At 35.3% G+C, this 17,526-nt stretch overlaps 1 protein-coding gene across 8 annotated transcripts in view; it reads right to left on the bottom strand.

The window, feature by feature from the left end:
• Positions 1–325: 325 nt before the first annotated feature.
• Positions 326–17,526, bottom strand: part of TCF12 (transcription factor 12) — a 286,947-nt gene continuing 269,746 nt past the window's right edge. For 4 of the 8 annotated variants that reach the window (XM_016160436.2, XM_036238494.1, XM_036238495.1 and 1 more), the window contains 5 exons: positions 14,484–14,598; positions 13,473–13,635; positions 9,539–9,771; positions 5,599–5,752; positions 351–2,697 (listed from right to left, as the gene is read on the bottom strand). In XM_016160436.2, the coding sequence (XP_016015922.1) occupies positions 5,610–5,752; positions 9,539–9,771; positions 13,473–13,635; positions 14,484–14,598 (654 nt within the window). In that variant the 3' untranslated portion in view covers positions 351–2,697; positions 5,599–5,609. Of the gene's footprint in view, positions 2,698–5,598; positions 5,753–9,538; positions 9,772–13,472; positions 13,636–14,483; positions 14,599–17,526 lie in introns of all 8 variants that reach the window. The other 4 variants (XM_016160441.2, XM_016160442.2, XM_016160437.2 and 1 more) reach the window with 2 other exon arrangements.

Here is a 17,526-nt window from a genome sequence, read left to right as displayed (position 1 = left end):
AGTCTGATGCTGTCCTGACAAGTTTTCCAAATAATGTAGATAATGCAGATATGAAAAGCAGTATGGGCCTTAAAAACTCTCACCACACACACATAAAAGCAAATATGTGAGGTAAGGTGACGGATGTGTTAACTAACCTTACTGTGGTAATCATTTTGCATTATACGCAGATATCAAATCATCATGTTGTACACCCTAAACTTCACATAGTTATATGTCAATTTTGTTTCTGTAAAAGTGGAGCAAAAAAAGAAAAGCGCTGTGGGCATTTCTGGGAGGAATGAGATGGAGAAAAGAAAACAAAATGCATTATTCTTTGACAGAGGAATGTAAAAAACTCACTAGTTTACTATGTTAAAAAAAAGATGGCACATTTATTGCTACATAAATGTTATATACATATTGTGTTTTCTGTTACAGTGACAGAAAAATTTTGAACTTCTTGCTGCTGGTTGAAAAGGTTTATCAATAATACCTTGAATTTGACACAGGATACAAATCTGCAATAAACCAACAATGGAAACTGGAGAACAAGATGAGAAGCAATTCATCTCGGACAATTAGCTCTTAACAATACTCCATAGGTACTACACGGTATGCTAGAATCCTACTATGGTCTTAAAATGCTATTGTAAATTTCTGATATTAATGAACAGGTTATGATAGATAACCCTACATTTTTACTACCTAATATAATAAAATAAAGTAAGAAACTTTTTACTGAAAACTTTTCGATTTCAAAAATCTAGAAAGAGTAATATTTAGAATTCAAGAAATTTTCTTACAAGATTATTGTATAAAAGACTAGCTACAGTGAAAAATAAGCCAAATGTTTTTTTCTTTCTATTTTATGAAGGAAAGCTTCTGGGCATACTGCAAAGTCTAATATAGCGAAAAAGACAACAAGCTCCGAAGAAAAAAGGCCAGGCAGTGGCATATGTTCACTCACACATCATAAGCAACAATTTCTGTTTAGCTGATTAACACTGAAATGAAGAACAAGGCCACAGATAGAGTCTGATGTAATTGGAGAATATACGCAAATTAAAATAACCAAAAAGTCCACTAAGTTCACAAATGACTGATTAGTTAGGAATCATCCTGATTGCAGGATCTGAAGTTCTGTCCTGTTTTTGTTCTTTCAAATTAACAGACATCTTTAATTACATAGTGATTTGGGTTCTTTCTTCTGTGTGCTGATTGCCGCTGTTGATATTGACTATATAAGGAATTATTAAGCCAAGTCAACATTGTTTTGCATGTTTTTTTTTTCTCCCCAGGTTGTTGTGGTGGAAGACAGATTTCATGGAAGTTCAAACTGATTATGTCTTAAAAAACAACTCTTAAGGATTAGAGTCAGAGGGGTGCCTTAATGCACAGTATTAAGATGGACTGACGAGTACTGGTTTAATGCTAATCTGGCTCATCTTCTTGGGACAGGGGCAGATGGTTTGCAGTTGATTAAATCACCCACTGAATTCCTCCTCAATGACCAGCCATTCAAATGAGAGAGAAATAAAGGCTAGGATAAGGAAACACAGGTGACCATTGCTCTTGTATTCCATTAGGTAATTAGCCTCAGAGTGGTGTGTTCATTTATCATACTACCTGCCTTGGTGACTACTGAGTTTTGTTATGTTCACCATAACCACAGCCTGAAAATCTTTGTATTTTAAATTCGTCTTGTGCTTACTTATAGCTAACACTTTATAAGTACTATATCTAGTACTTACTGCTTGGAAAACAAAGCAATTTCTAGATTCTTCCCTTGTAATTTATACTTTTTTTGCTATTATAAGCTTTACTATGAAACCTAGAAGCCTGAAAAGTCTTGGTTATTATTAGAAATAAAGCAATATTTATTTTGGGGAAGATCTAGGGGACAAAATTTCCCCTTTCAAAATCTTAGCTAGGCCATGGTCACAGATGGTCTCTGCTTATCTTTGTAAGGTAAATATGCAAAGCACATAGGGCTACATGGAGGATTGTGGACTGTGACCATAAACTATTCAGATTCAGAGACCAAATATAACACCCACAAAGAGAAAATAAAAATGAATGAAAAAAATGAGCAAGAGAAATGCAATACCAAGTAATATTTTCCTATTTCATGGAAAACACTATTCATATGGCAAAAGGATAGGAGAGGGCAATGAAAGACTTTTCCCTTCCTTTTTAAGACACTAATAGGTATGCCGGGAATGCTAAGGGCCAATGGTTGTCACTGCTTTGTTCTCTGCACGTGAACTGCTTTAACGAATGCTGGCATCAGCTGAGTGTAGATCAGCTTTCCACATTAACTTTCCCTTTATATGTAGACCTTACAGTTCCATAACAATAAATAAAATCTGTAGTTACAATGCATTTGTCAATTCAGTTTAGGCACAAGGCAACTTCCACGGTGAGTGGAGAGATCGAGACAGTCTCTGATTGTGCAGAAGCGACACACTGCTTGCAACAAAATGATATGCTGCAAATGTCTCACGGCTGACGTTCTATCTGATGAGCTTCCTATCTTCACTTCTGATGGAAGTGTTGACCAGTTGCTTTGATCGTAGGATTACATTTGCATTTCTTCCTTCAAGTGTTTGTTTTTTCTTCTCCCTCCTATCAGGTTTGTGTCTTCAGATTATCTGAGTTGTCCAAGTCCTTATGAGGAGAGGTCACCTTCTATCTAGCCTACTGATAACTCTGGAACTGTGGCAGGGAGAGTCAAGGGAGAGAAGAGAACCAATTAGGACATCACTGTTAAAGCTAAGCACCCCTCCAGAAAAAAACAAAAAACAAGTTGGTATTCTTCATTTATACCCAGGTTTACACTACATTAGCAGTCTGCTAAATGATTTATTTATAAATGAGCTTCTTTCATTCAAGGAGTAATTGAAATGGTTTTACTTAGATTTTTAAAGGTAATCATGTGATTATAGATCACACGATCTAGTTTTATATAACAGCTGTGACAATTATTCAAATCTTAATTTTGGCAGCATTCGAGTTGGCAATACCTGAGCTTTGAGGTTCTACTGATTCGTTTCTGAGTGGAGAGACAATGTTAAAGCACACATTAACGGCTACGTCCAGTCCATCATACTATGTTTTAAAAGTTTCCATCTGTTCCCTCTACACTGAAAGTTTCTGAAAGCCGAGACCATTGTATACTCATTTTCACACTGGTCCCAGTTTCTTGATAGTAGGTCTTCAATAAATGTATGCTTAATGAATTTTTAAGAAAACTTTACTTTTATAGTAAAAATTTTATACATTTATTTTCTCAACATAATACACATAGTAGTAACTCTGAAATTTGCCATTTTTGATGAAAATAGTTTTAGGAAGAATCATACTTCTTTTCACTTCTTTATTAAACAATAACCACAGTATTTTTGTTTGTTTTTTTAATAGATTGATACACTTAGGGAGGATAACTGAGATACTCAGAGCCACCTGGCTTCACATTAAATGGTGGCAAATCTTTGTACTTTCACAGTCTTTCATTCTGTGGTCATTTATCAGCTATTTTATTCTAGCAGCCATTTTCCTGTTGCCCAGTTTCTTTCTAGTTTTAATCTGCTATTCATTTCTATAAAGAATTGAAAGTTATCAGGTGAAACCAGATAACCACCTTTATGAAATTATCAACTTTTAAGACATATTTTAAGATAATAAACACTAACCTATAAAATCTAATGGAACAAAGTGCATTTAATACATTTATCATCTGAAGCCTTTTTTTAAAAAAAAGATTATTGATCTCTTTTTGATAGGTGAGAATGTTCTAGGTTTATTTTTAACCTAAGTGGGGCAATTTCCTTATTATACGGATAAGGGCAGAGATATGAAAGCAGTATGAGATATAAAAGCAGTAAGAGAAGAAAGTAAACAGAATGAGGGAAGCGAGATATGAGGTTGGGAGAGAGAACTGAATGAGAAAGAGCTAGAGTGAAACTAGCGAGAAAATAAGAGGAAATGGGTACAACAAATTAGAAAGGGACAAAAAAACATAAGACATAGGCTCTGAGATAAATGTGACAGACGAATATATGAAGCACTCTTTTCACAGCCCAGTGGGTACCTGGGACTTGAGCAGAAAAAGTTACCCCTTATCACTCTTCTTCTAAATGATCTGCTAATTCAGAAAGTCATCTTTGCATTGAGAAAGAGTGGCATGATTTTATAACTTCCAAGTCTACTTTTGAACTAAAGTAATTTTTTCACGATATTCTGTATTTTCCATAGAATATGAAAGAGTAGCTTGGGTTTGAGAGGATCTACAAGTTAACTAGCTCTTGCCAGAAGTCTCTTTGACATGCATAATCAGTTAGATTGCTGGATATTTTTTTTTTGTGGGGGAGGTGGCTTAGAGTTTTCTCCAGTTTGCTAATGTTAGAATTATAACTGTCACTTAAAGAATTCTCTTGTTCCCAAATGAAATCTTCAGTTTTGGTCTATTTTGATCCTAGGAAGGATATATGTAGAAGTGGTAGGAACCAAATTCTTCAGTAAAGGGTGCGTTATTGACTTAATATTTGTAGCTCACAAAATATTCTATCAAATTTCAGATTTTCAGCTCAAATTGGAAACCATAAAGCTGACCAAATGAAATTATACTTGAATTTTTTTCCTGTCCATACCTCCCATCCATTCATCTTTATTTACTGCTATTAATGTGCTGATAAAACTGGGAAAAGAACTACACACTGCTGAAGGCAGATTATAAAAATGAAGGTACCAGCTCTATTCCTAAACCATGCTGCTAGTTAAAATGTCACTGCCTAAAATATTTAATTACAGTCTATATTAATTTCTGCCACCTAAATATTAACTTTACAACTTGGATTATAGATAAAATGAATATATAGTTAAAAAAAAGATAATTCACATTAACTACTTGGGCAATAACCTCACATTACTTTCATCACTTTGTTAAAAAAAAAATCACAAGAAAGGGAATTGTGTTTAGTCCATGAAGAGAAGATAAAAGAACAAACTTCCAACAAGTAAAATTCCATAGGGAGGGGATTCTGGTTCTATCATATATAACACCTTTACATTCATTAATAGATTCCAGAAGGTGTAAATGATATGCTTACAGTGAAGGAAGATGCATGTTCACAAACTTGCACTACTGATCCAAATGGAAAGAAGCAGTAACTGTGCATAAAAATTCCGTAGCAAAGAAGAGGTAGATGGTTAATGGAAAACTGGTTGATGATACAGTCAAATATTTTTGAGTAGAAGAATGAGGAGTTTGAGCGGTAGAAAAAGAATTGTTTTGACAGAAGAGCCCTTGCACTATTTTCTTCTTGGATCAAAATGACATTCATGTGAGAAAGCATACATGATGATCCAGAACAGAAGAACCCAACATTCTTTATAGTAATCACAGGATATCAGCACACTTTGAAGAGAACAGTAATTTTTATAAAATGACACTGGCTCTCTTAAGTATGATTATACAACAGAAAAGTAAACTGTTGGATTCCAATTACATGTGGCCTTTACTAGGATCAGTGCCAGCAGAAAATTCTGTTCAAAAGTTCTAACTCAGTTTAAGAAAAAGGTGATTTCCTTGTACTTTATTTTCATACCCTTACTTACCTGGCTGATGTTTACATATGACCCATAGGGTTGGTAGTTTCACTAAGCCCAGGATGGGTTCCTGGCAGTGTGGTTGGCGGCTCTGCCGATACGGCAGAAACTTTTTCTTCTTCCCTTCTCTTAAGGCAGGCTGCTTTGGGGTTAAGATTCCTCTCTGAAGTAGAGAAAAATAATTTTTATCATTATAGTCATAGTTATGAATCAGGGACTCTTAGGTCTTAAACTGGGCAAATTACTGTTATTTTTTCTTCCTGTGGGTTTCACTCTATGGTAATCCAAAAGTGAGACATTATTACTCAGGAATTCTTAAATCTGGAGGTCTTTTCTCTAGAGTATTTAGTTTCTATAGAAAATAATTCTCCAGTTTCCTTGAAGATGGGGTGAATGTACTTTGCTGCCAGCATTAAGGAAGCAAAGCAGGACACAGGGCTGAGGGTTTCACTGTTCATCTTCATGCCTCACCCATTCTCTGCTCTTCTTGGTGTTCCAGATTTGCAGCCTTTCTGATTTCATTTTTTTCCAGAAAATATTCCTCCTGTCTTTTATGGTGGAAGGAAAGAGAGGGCAGAAGCAATGAAGTAGAGGGAAAATGTAGGGATACAAGTTTTCCACAGCAGACCTTCAATTAATCTTCCTATTCTTAGGTCTGATGCTTTCTCCAATAATCAGTACCTCCAAAGTACAGAGTCCTTCAGTATTTAGGGTTCTGTGTGGCAAAATGCTCTGCTTCTTGTTGGTGTTCCTCCCTGTTCCACTTAACTTCTTCTAAGTCAGTTACCACTACTCTACTTTTTATCCATCTTATATACATTTTTTGCTCTCATCTACTATTGTTTTCTCTCCCATCTGCCCTTGTGGGTTATGCCATTTTTAACCATTTCAGTGTAGTTTAAGTGATGAGGAGAATATTATCAATGAATATGCTAAGCCTACTATGTTTGACCATCTCATTGCAACTAAATCAAAATTTACAGGGGGTAGGGTCTGGACATTTTTTTGGAACAAGGAAAAGCCTCAGGTGATTCTGGGACCAGCCAGACTTGGGAACTACTGTCCTAGTTCATTCATCTTCAAACTTACTAGGAGACCAAGAAATGAAAATTGTAATAGTTCTATTGCTCCTAAATCATCATTGGAAGAGAAGTAAGCTAACAGAACTGACTATTGGATGAGTTTCATGAGGAAGTGTTTACCCAGTTATTTAATCTTTAGTAAAGCTGAGAGTATCAATGTGAAGGGAATATGTGAAGTCTGAAGAGGATTAGTAAAATGGTAATGGTAAAAAGGTAATCACGAAACTATAAAGGCTTAATTTAAATTGGCAATGGCGGGAACCAGATGGAATTTAACATGTGGGGGCACCAAGGCACAAAAAGTGCTCTGGCAAAATCTGAGGCTTGAATGGGAAGCCACTCTTCCTGTTCTTCTCCAGATGCGTTGCTAGGCCTGGGTCTGGCTGCCCTCCTTGTATAATCACTTGTACAGGGATAGTAAGTTATGGATAGCCAGATACAGTCTTAGAGCACCATCCCCAACCAAAGGGGAGCCCAGAGAGTCCAGAAGATGTCCAAAGTAGACATGCAGACAAGATGTATGTCTTGCTGGGCCCCAGGACTGCTATGTAGGGACCCTGCAAGGATGAAGAAGCTCTCACAAATGTATAGGTTACTAGAATGACTAAAAACTGCTGGAGTTAAGAGTTAAAGTCCAGGGAAGGACAGTGGCTATCCTAAGCTCTGAAGGGGCTCACATACGCAAGGAATAGGTATTGTGGGCTGCATAAAGGGTTATGAACCCTGTTTGACAGACATACATCAGAGTGCCTTTTAAGGAGGAAACTTACACATGGATCCCAAGGCTTTTACATTAAGTTGGAAAATAAAGGCTCTGGGGTTTGAAGCCCAGAGTCTGAGGGTGGGAGGAAGGTAGGCTACTATTATAAATATTAAAGTAGTTTGTAATGAATTGACAGTTCATCATATTTATGTTTTATTCAAACTCTATAATAAGTCAATGGCTCCTTATATAGAGCTTTCCAGAACTGTGTGAAAAAGTCTGTACCCACAACAGTGACCAGAAAGTTAGTAGGCAGCCAGAAGAGCCTAGATGTTAGATCCTCTCTGACTCAGCTTTTCTAGTCTATTTAAATGGAACTACTACAAAGTCAAATCTTACAAATGAATGAATAAGATCCACCCAGGCATGGTGGAGTTTATAAAATTTTTTCAAACATAGAGATAATTTCTCATTTTTATGGCTTGGATCTCAGAGTATATACTTCTGATCTTTAAAAAAATGTTTTTAAAACACAGATGACTCTGTATTCCAGCTGTAATAAACTATGAAAAGGGAAGATGTTGTATAGTAATAAGTTCTGGCACCACTGTTGTCCAGACAGTTAAGACTTTCAGAGACCAGATAGAGGTAATAGTCTTGATGATAAACAGTAGAGTCAGGGTAGAAAATATCTTGGGCTGCAGAAGAGGAGGATGAATGTACTTGGACCACTGAGCACAGGTGTCTTGTTACCTTCAGAGTGAAACAAAGGGTATCAGACACAATTGAATAAAAACCTTTGGTAAAATTATAGGAGACACTGAAGGCTGAAGGAACTGTTCCCACCACAGATGAATGGGCAACAATCATAATGTCTTTAGGAATATCTCAAAATAGTCTATAACTCCTTGAAGATCAAGTTTACTTAACATTTACCCTTTACAGATATTTTAAAAAGCCTTAAGACAATAGGAGCAAGTATCTCACTTTAGTGGTGGTTGGTTATACATGAAATAATCTATTCATCATTCTTATTCATTACATAAACTGGAAGGAAGTTGATGGATAAATTAATTACTATTGCAAGTTTTTCTGAAAATGTGTTCTAGCTCTCAAACTATGGTTTCCTTAAAAAGAGTATTCTTTTTGTAATTAATGCTGAGGGTCCATGGTTGTAGTTGTCAACACCTGTCTACCCTTATTCTTTTTTCTTTTCCAGCTTTCTTTAAATAAAATTTTACATAAATATCTAAGAAATAAGACAGACAGAATTGCTCTCAATGAACAGAGGTTAGAAATAGGATCTGAAACCAAAGGTTCCATCTATAAATTCTTTGCAAAAATGCTTAGGATGAGGCATTTGTAACTTCAGATAAGAAGATATACAAGTAATATGCAAAAAAGCAAGTTTGATGATAGAACCTCTCAAGGGCATATATTAATAACTCATTAATTAATAGTGGGACAGAAGGGATGTGCAATAAATGCAGTTTCAAAGCATCTATAGGATTCCATCGAACTTCTTGAAAAGTAAAACAGTTGGAAGAGTTGTCTGAGTCAGCAGTGGATGAGCATATACAAATCATAATTTTGCCCTTAAGGACACACAGCTATGCCAATGCACCTAGTCCAAGCAGTCACAGCATTTCAGATTAGGGATCAACAAAGAAACCCTGATACCTTAATGACATGGTTAAGGCACAAAAAGTGAGGCAACACCAAGATGGGGCCATGACCAGGCATCCTATTAAGCAGCACAACCTAGTGGATGCCCTTAGGGCACAGCAGGCAAGAAACTGAGTATAGAGTAAAGACAAGAAGAGCACAGGTCTAGGCAGGTAAATTCAACAGTGTGGGAGACCAGAGTTAAAGAACAGCAGCACAAAACACTAATACTGAGCAGCAGGCAAAGGTTGGCTGTTCTCTGCCTTGTTACATAGGATTACCCTCTACTGGTCTGTGGGAAGTACTGAGCCTATGGATATTGACCAATGCAGTAAGACAGAGGTGAGAGAACTAGAGAGAAAACTTGGTCCAGATGATGCAGTGGCAGAAGTACTAGTTGAACTTGCAATCAACGAGACCAAGCAGAAGAGTGACTGGAAAGAGAAATGTATGTCCATCTGAGGCAGAACAGTTATGTATCTCTGCTGAACCTACTTACCTCTGACTTGCTGTTCTAGACTAAGGATGACTGCCACGGCCTGATGAAGAATAAGGAGTTTTGTTTGGGGTTTTTCACTCTTTAAATGAAGCTGACACATTCGACCAAGCTCTTTGAACGCCTCATTAATATCCCGCACACGCAAGCGTTCTCTGGCATTGTTAGCCATCCGCCTCTCCTTCTCCCTTTCTATCTTCTGTTCTGGGTTCAAATCTTCATCTTCATTAGTACTGCTGGAAAATAAAGTAACAACAATGTCTGCCAGGTTCCCTATAAAACACGGATATGCTTACTGTACAAAATTATGAAGTATAAAGATGAAAATAAAAATTATCTATAAATTTTACCAAACACTATAACTAACTACACTTCACATGATTGTTTATTTCTTTCTAGTCTTTCTTCAGTGCACACATATAGTTGTATAGTTGAAATTATACCACATACCTTTTAAAATGCATTTATTATTACACATTACAGCATGAAGACTTTTCCATGCTAATGAAACTCTTCATAAACATAATTTGAATGACTACATAATATTCTATCACCTTGCTACTCAAAATACGATTAGCAGCATCAGCATTACTGGGAGCTTGTTAAAAACAATCTCAGTCTCAGATTCTACTGTATACCTACTGAATTAGAAAGTGAATTTTAACAAGATCCCCAGCTGATTCATATGTACATTAAAGTTTGAGAAGTACTATCTTAGTACACTAATGTATTATTTTGCTTAACCAATACTCTTAAATATATTCTGGCAGTTACCTGGTGAAGAGTAAGAGAAGCTGAAGACATAGAGTGAGAGAAGTATTTCAAAAAATGACTACTTTCTGATTAAGAGAGAAACATCATCATCAGTGGTGATGATTTAAAACATGGGTGAACTGGAAAATTTTTTTGAAGGACAAATTGACAAAATAAATCCAAAACCTTAAAATGTTCATTACCTCTTAATCAGCAATTCCAACTTTATAAATTCATCCTAAGGATATAATTAGAGACATATGTAGATGTACACAGAGATGTAAAGGAAGTTGATCACAGAAATATTACATTAGCAACAAACTGGATACCAATAATAGGAGCTGGGTTAGATAAATTACAGTACATCCAGACAATGGTCTACTATGTAGCCTCTAAAAAAATCAAGCTGCAGATTATGCTAATTAAGAGACACCAGAACAAAAGTGTATATACTGTATGATTCCATTTACATAAACTTGTAGAAAAGATAAAACTATGGTGATGGAAAGCAGATCAATGGCTGCCAGGGGATGGGAGAAGGTACTGATTACAAAGGGGCATAAGGAAACTTTCTGGGGTGGTAAAAGTATTCTGCTTTGCAGAAAACACTCGGGGATAGATGAAAATGTTAAAAACACATTCTTAAATAATAAAAGTTGAAATTGTAAAAGTTATATCTGGTTTAGTTCCAATTTTAACTATATATGTGGAAAAGATATTCCTTGAAAAGTAAACAGTGGTTAATTCTGGGTAGTAGAGTTTCTTGTGATTTTTGTACACACCCTTCTGTATCTTCCAAATTTCTGTAATAAAAAAGCACTAAGATATCAGAAAAGAAATATTTGAGGAAGATGCTTTGGAATAAATTTTAAAAATTCTAGTTATATTTCAGAAATAAATTATTGAGCAGAGGCCTCTCAAAAACTTATGATATACACAAAGAATAGATGTTTTCACCTCTTTTCTAATACCTTGAGTACTGTGATAAAGAATAAGTACACAATAGATTCTTACTAGCTAATTATCAATAATTACATAAAAGTATTCTTCAGTAACAGAGAATCACTAGCTCTTAGACCCCAAAGAGACCTTTACAGATCATCTAGTGCAAAGACTTCCAAGTGTGGCCAATTATCAAAATCTTCAGGAGCACGTAAAAAACAGCTTTCAATGGTTCCACTACCAGAGATATTGATTTAGTGAGCTTGGGTTGGGGGCCAGTCACCTGTACTCTAAAATGTTTCAGGAGTCTGTGCAGAGGGTTGAAAAACACTGCAAGATCCAAAGAAATCTGTGACCTCCCTAGGATCACACAGCCAATCAGTGGCAATGTAACAAGAACCGAGGTGGAAGCAAACCTACATCACAAACCTAAAATTCCCATCATCGTAATGGTAACTATAGCACATTTATTGAGTATGTTTACTGCATGCAAGACAGTGTGTAAAGGCCTTTATATGAATTGTTTTCAGTTTATTCCCACTTTTTCAAGAAAGACGCAAAGCCTCAGAAGCTTTAATAAGTTGGCCAAGGTCACCTGGCAAGTATATGAAGGAGCCATAAGTAAAACCCAAGTTAGCCTTACTTTGCCCAAAGGACCTATTATTAATCTATTAACTATTATTAATTACTAAATATTGTTATTGTTAACCTGCTACACTGCCTTCTCAATTTATGGTGACCTGTAATAGTGTTCAGTAAACTATGGCTAGTGAGATGGCTACTGTTTTTGTAAATAAAATTTTATTGGAAGAGCCAGCACATTTGTTTATGTATTGTCTATGGCTGCTTTTTGGCTACAATGGCAGAGTTGAGTAGTTGCAACAGAGACCATATGGCCCACAAAGCTGAAAATATTTACTTATCTGGCCCTTTTCACAGAAAGTTGGTCAACCTCTGACCTACAACATGAGAAGATGAAGGGGAAACATGAATATTATTTCCTTTAAAATTCTGTTAGAATAAAAAAATGATGAAAGAATTAAGATGCCTGAAAGGAGTGGTCTCTAGATTCCATGACTCATTTTTCATTTCATGCGTCTGCACAACTGAGTACAATGCATATGAAAATGACAGTTTCTTAGAATTTAATTTTCCTCAAGAGAAATGTCTTAGTGTTGAAATAGTGAGAATGTCAAAGGCAAAAGGACACCTTGTAAGTATGAGAATACAGAAAGGACCATGCTCGTTCTTTCAATTTGTATCTACTATACTTAATGCAATCTCTATTGTACCATAATTTAATACATAGAACTATATTTATAATATCTATATGTGACATATACATATTATTGATAAATGGATACACATATCCAAGAAATAAGATGGATCACAAATATTCCAAATCATCTAGTTTAATGTAGAACTGGAAGAATCTGAGGGAAGAATCTGGAAATCATTTGAAACTAATGTACTTACTATGTGTCAAAATGCATACTTCAAAGCAGGGTCAAGTCTAACTTCTAGAAAACCTTCCCCAGTAACATCAGTCCATCAGCAGTACTTTCTTTTCCATACTTTTCTCAAATAACTGTTTAACTAAGAGTTGAAAAACTTTTTAAATAAAGGGCCAGATAGTAAATTTTTTCAGCGTTGTGGGGCATCTAGTTTCTGCTCCAACCACTCAAAACTGCTATTACTGCTTCACAAAAACAGCCCAGGACAAAATATGTAAATGAATGGGGTGTGGAGGTATTTCAATACAACTTTATTTATAAAAATAGGCAGTGGGCTGGATTTGGTCCATGGGCTATATATAGTCTGACAACACATGGTTTAAATTGTATAATGGAGTCTTACCATATACTTAGCCTGAAGTTAATACATTCATGTATTTGTTGATGAAATGTACCTAAATGTCTATACTGCCCGATTTAATTGGTTTTAGCTATTCTGTCATCTAATTGTCTTACAGACTGTAAGCTTTGAGGGGAGAGATGTAATTCCTTTTTATATGTAGACCCCAAAATAGTGTGATATAATGGAAAGCATAATTTTGGAGTCAGCTTCATGATTCCCTTTTAGGGATGCTATGAGGATTAAATGGGATATAACATACATAAAGTCCCAACACAGTATCTAGAACATAGCTGACACTCAATAAATGCATGACATCTTTTAATTTTCAAAGTATTTTCACTGATGGCAAATGACTGAAATTTAAAACCTGGATGCTAACAAATACCTTGTTCTGCCTCTAGATGAAACCTTGATATCTTTTTGGGAGGATTCATCATCTGATTTCATGTCATCTGATGAAGGAGGTTCATGAAGGTTTTCATCTTTCTCTTTGTTTTCAGTCTTGATTTCTGTTGGAACAACAGTTCCAGACTGACCTTGCAAGCCACCTAACAAAGAGGCAAAGAAATAAAAAATAAATGTCCAGACTCATTTATGAATTCGAACTAAGACAGCAAAAAGCTTTCTAGATGGTAAATACCCTTAGTTGTTACAGGGCTATGAGAGAAATCTGAAGATGTAGAGCTGGAAAGAACATGTCCACCAGCTTTAGAGAAAATGGTCTAATGCTCACTTTTAGGCACTATTTAACAAAGGAAGAAGGTATGAGAAACTTGATAGATTTTTTAGAAATTGACTTGTAAGATTCTGCCAAGGTAAAGGAAATAAGCTTTGACATTTTCCTGGATAAACACAATAAAATAGGCATCATGGGTTAAATATAACTGGAGGAACTCTACTTTCGCATTCTTAATATTAGCTATATATTTGTACTTATTTGTAAGCTCCATTATAACGCTGATCAGTCTGCTTTTTAACAGAGTTGTTTTTACAACTGAACTGTTTCTCAAAAACAGCTAGTATCATTCAAAGCTCTCAGCATATTCAGATATATCTTTCCCACTTCATGGGACCATGGAGACTCAGCCACGTGGGGAAGTAATTAAGGAAGGCAGACATGACAGAAATGGGAATAGGTAAGAAAATGACCAATAAAAACTGAAGAATAGTTTGTAAGTGGTTCTATCCATCAATAAGTATCTACACCTCTCTTAGCCAAAGAGGCCACTGAACACTAAATACCTACCCTCTACATTCATGCAGTAGCAACTATTTAAAATTCCCTCATGTAAGATGACTTTTGATTCACAGATGTCAATACACTTGTGAAAAAGTTGATAGTGCTCCAAGTGATATCTCTGTCTGCATTACTGCTGAAAACCAACAATATAGTTACCTCTATAATTCTCTTGTGTCTTATGGTTCAAGTCTGTGCCTGAAGCGGTGACTGTACTAGACAGGACTGCATGATTGCCGTTGAGACTGACAGAGTCGTCTCGATGAGTTCCAACCTAGTTAAAAAAAAGTCAAGACAGTTCAGGGGCAATAATTTTTAAAATTATTTTACTGGGTTTAATAGAGAAAACAACAGTACTCATCTGAATTTAGCAACTTTTCTTGGATACCAATTTTCTGGATTTTTGATTTCAAAAGATTTGATAGTAGCTAAAATTTTATTTAAAAAAGTAAAATTCCAACTTTCAAATTTTATATTCCACAGAGGACTGTTATAAATGAGTTAACAGAGACAAAACAAATCCAGAAACCATAAACCACTATATATTATAGGACCTATTAATAATCTCTATCAATTGATCTGAAAACTTATTCCAAATACTACCTATATATATTAAAGTATGCATGAATTTGCATTTGCAAAAATATTTTTAGATTCCAAGTAATAATATCTATCTATACTTTGGCATGCCCTTTCTTCACACGAGACATATAGTGTCTTGTTTTTACTTCCTCTGCCTCCCCTCAAGAATTTTAAAAGAACAAATGGCAATACGAAATTAAAATAACTTAAAAAGTTCTGCATCAATTTTTTTTAAAAAAATAAAACTTAAACAAATCACAATTTACCTGAAATGGGAAGGTAAGGCATGCATGCAACCACCAAAAGTTTGGCTGCTGCAGTATTTTTAGAAAAAAACTAGTTACAAATGACGCTTTTTATTAGAACAGTAGCAGACACGTCAACTAGAAGATTAAGCCTTTAATTAAAGAGGTTTATTGCCTAGAGTTGCACATGAGAACAACAGTTTTTCAATAAATCCTTCAATCTCGGTAAATTGCCAAGCTTTGAATCCCTCTTGAGTAATTAATATAGCTTTTTATCTTTCATGACTGTGTGGATTTTACCCTAAGAGATATAAATGCACCCATGCAAGTTTATCCTTTGGTTTCTTATGAGCTAAACAAAAGAAACCAAAGCAAAGTTTTAGGCAGGCCGTTTGGTAGAAGACCTAATTAGAATGTATCAGGTCTTTCACCACTCTTTTTATGAAATGTCTGTCCCTACTCTTATCTTTAATGTAGTTTAAAAAACCTCATATAATGTACTCCATAACTACTTTTGAAATTATTTGGGTATTAGTCATTGCTAAGGAATAGTTGTGTCACTATTTCCTTAGGTGATCAAGCATGACTATATCTTTTTCCTAAACCACACAATTTCATCATGCATTAGAATCATAAAGTCTTAAAGCTGGGAAGGAACCACAGAAACCATGACAGACTTTTATCTTCTTTGCACTAAAATCTTCCCTAAGCTTTTAGATTTTCCCCAAAACACACTTGAGAAAAATCTGAAGAACTAAACTTAAAAACCAGTGCAAAAGCAGATTGTGAAAATTTTATTTAAGAGAGAAAATTATTTTTAAAATGTTTCATGATACCAGTATCCAGGGCATCCTGGTCATGTTTATTAACACAGGTGGTGCTTTCTTGTTAGCTGTGAACTACTCAGTAATCTAATGGGAAGGTCAGTTCAAAAATCCCATTTTCTAAAAATAGATATGTTATAATCACAATACACAGTTGCAATTCTTTTGGACCTTAATAGCCTAGGCATATTATAAAGATAAAATATCACTAGAGCAATTTTGACTGCCTGAAGAAGTCACTGCAGGATAAAGTAAAAGCTAAGATTTCTCTGTGTTTATAATAATCTTAAGACTTCCTATGATTTAGGTAATGTGCTAATTCTGCTATTACCTAGTATGTTGGGCTATCATACCAAGTAATTTAAAAGGAAATGACCTTTTAAAACTAAAAAATTTTAAACATATGTATATTTACTATATATTCTATGTGTGAAACTCCTTCTACAGCTCTGTAAGATAGTAACTGAACAGTTAACAAACTGAATTTTCACTCATTTGAGTAATGGTAAGTGATGATGCATCTACTGAATTCTTATCTCTTTTTATTTCATTAGTATAAATAATTCTTTGATTTTCTGAATCTCAACTAATAAAAATGGTTCTATCACTTCCTTTCTCATGAAAGGCCTGGAGGATAAAGGGTCATTACCTAAATAATATATTTAGGGATTCTGCGTTTCCTTGAAGGAAAATCAGAAAGGTTACTCAGTTTGTTTTGAGATATAAATGCCAATAAATACTTTTGTCTCTATGGAATAGAAACTTATTTTTTCACACCAACCTATATTGGCTTACAAAAGAAAAAAATTAAACCTTTAAAAACTGGCCTCAGACCAATGAAACCCTTGAAGTCTGGAGTTTTTCATATTAATGAAGTTAGCAGGAACATTTTCTTTGTAACTTGATTCCCCTTGCAAATGGCCCTCATATATTTTCTGAAGAATTTGACTTTCATAGTTCCTAATAGTTCTCTTTAACCCTTGCTCACCCTGGCTTCTGCATGTTCTCTTTAATCTGTGGCTACCCATTCAAAGGGTTCTGTCCACACACACACACACACAACAGGTGTATAAACAGTTCTTTGTTTGGGCTCAGAGCCTGTAAGGCCAGCAAGATAGGACCCTGTTTAATTGTTCATCTCGTTAGCATACAGCTGACAGGCTGCTTCTACAGGGGGAGTAGCAGGGAAGGCAAACCCTTAACCTGCTATGCTCAAAATTTCAATTATTATGAAGAGCTCTGTTTCAGAATAAAAAGCCCATCCCATTAAAAGATGTCACCCTGAATTCTGAATCTTCACAATCTGTGTATGGCCTTACATTTGTGGGAGTGCCCTACAAGGAACCTGTTTGCCTTTAATTTAGCCAATGGCTTTAGTACCTACAATGAAAAAATTGTAACTCCACTTAGTTGATAAATAAGGGGTCGTATGAATTAAGGAACAAAGTGAAAAATACTCAATATGAATTCCTCTCTGATTCTGAGTTCTATTCTAATAATTTATTCAACGTGGACTATTTACTGAATACTATTTACTGAATAGTCCACATT

Source organism: Rousettus aegyptiacus, unplaced genomic scaffold (assembly GCF_014176215.1).
Source record: "Rousettus aegyptiacus isolate mRouAeg1 unplaced genomic scaffold, mRouAeg1.p scaffold_m13_p_3, whole genome shotgun sequence".
NCBI lineage: Eukaryota > Metazoa > Chordata > Mammalia > Chiroptera > Pteropodidae > Rousettus > Rousettus aegyptiacus.
The sequence above is the reverse complement of the archived record's forward strand: the minus strand, read 5'-3'. Positions and strand labels throughout refer to the sequence as shown.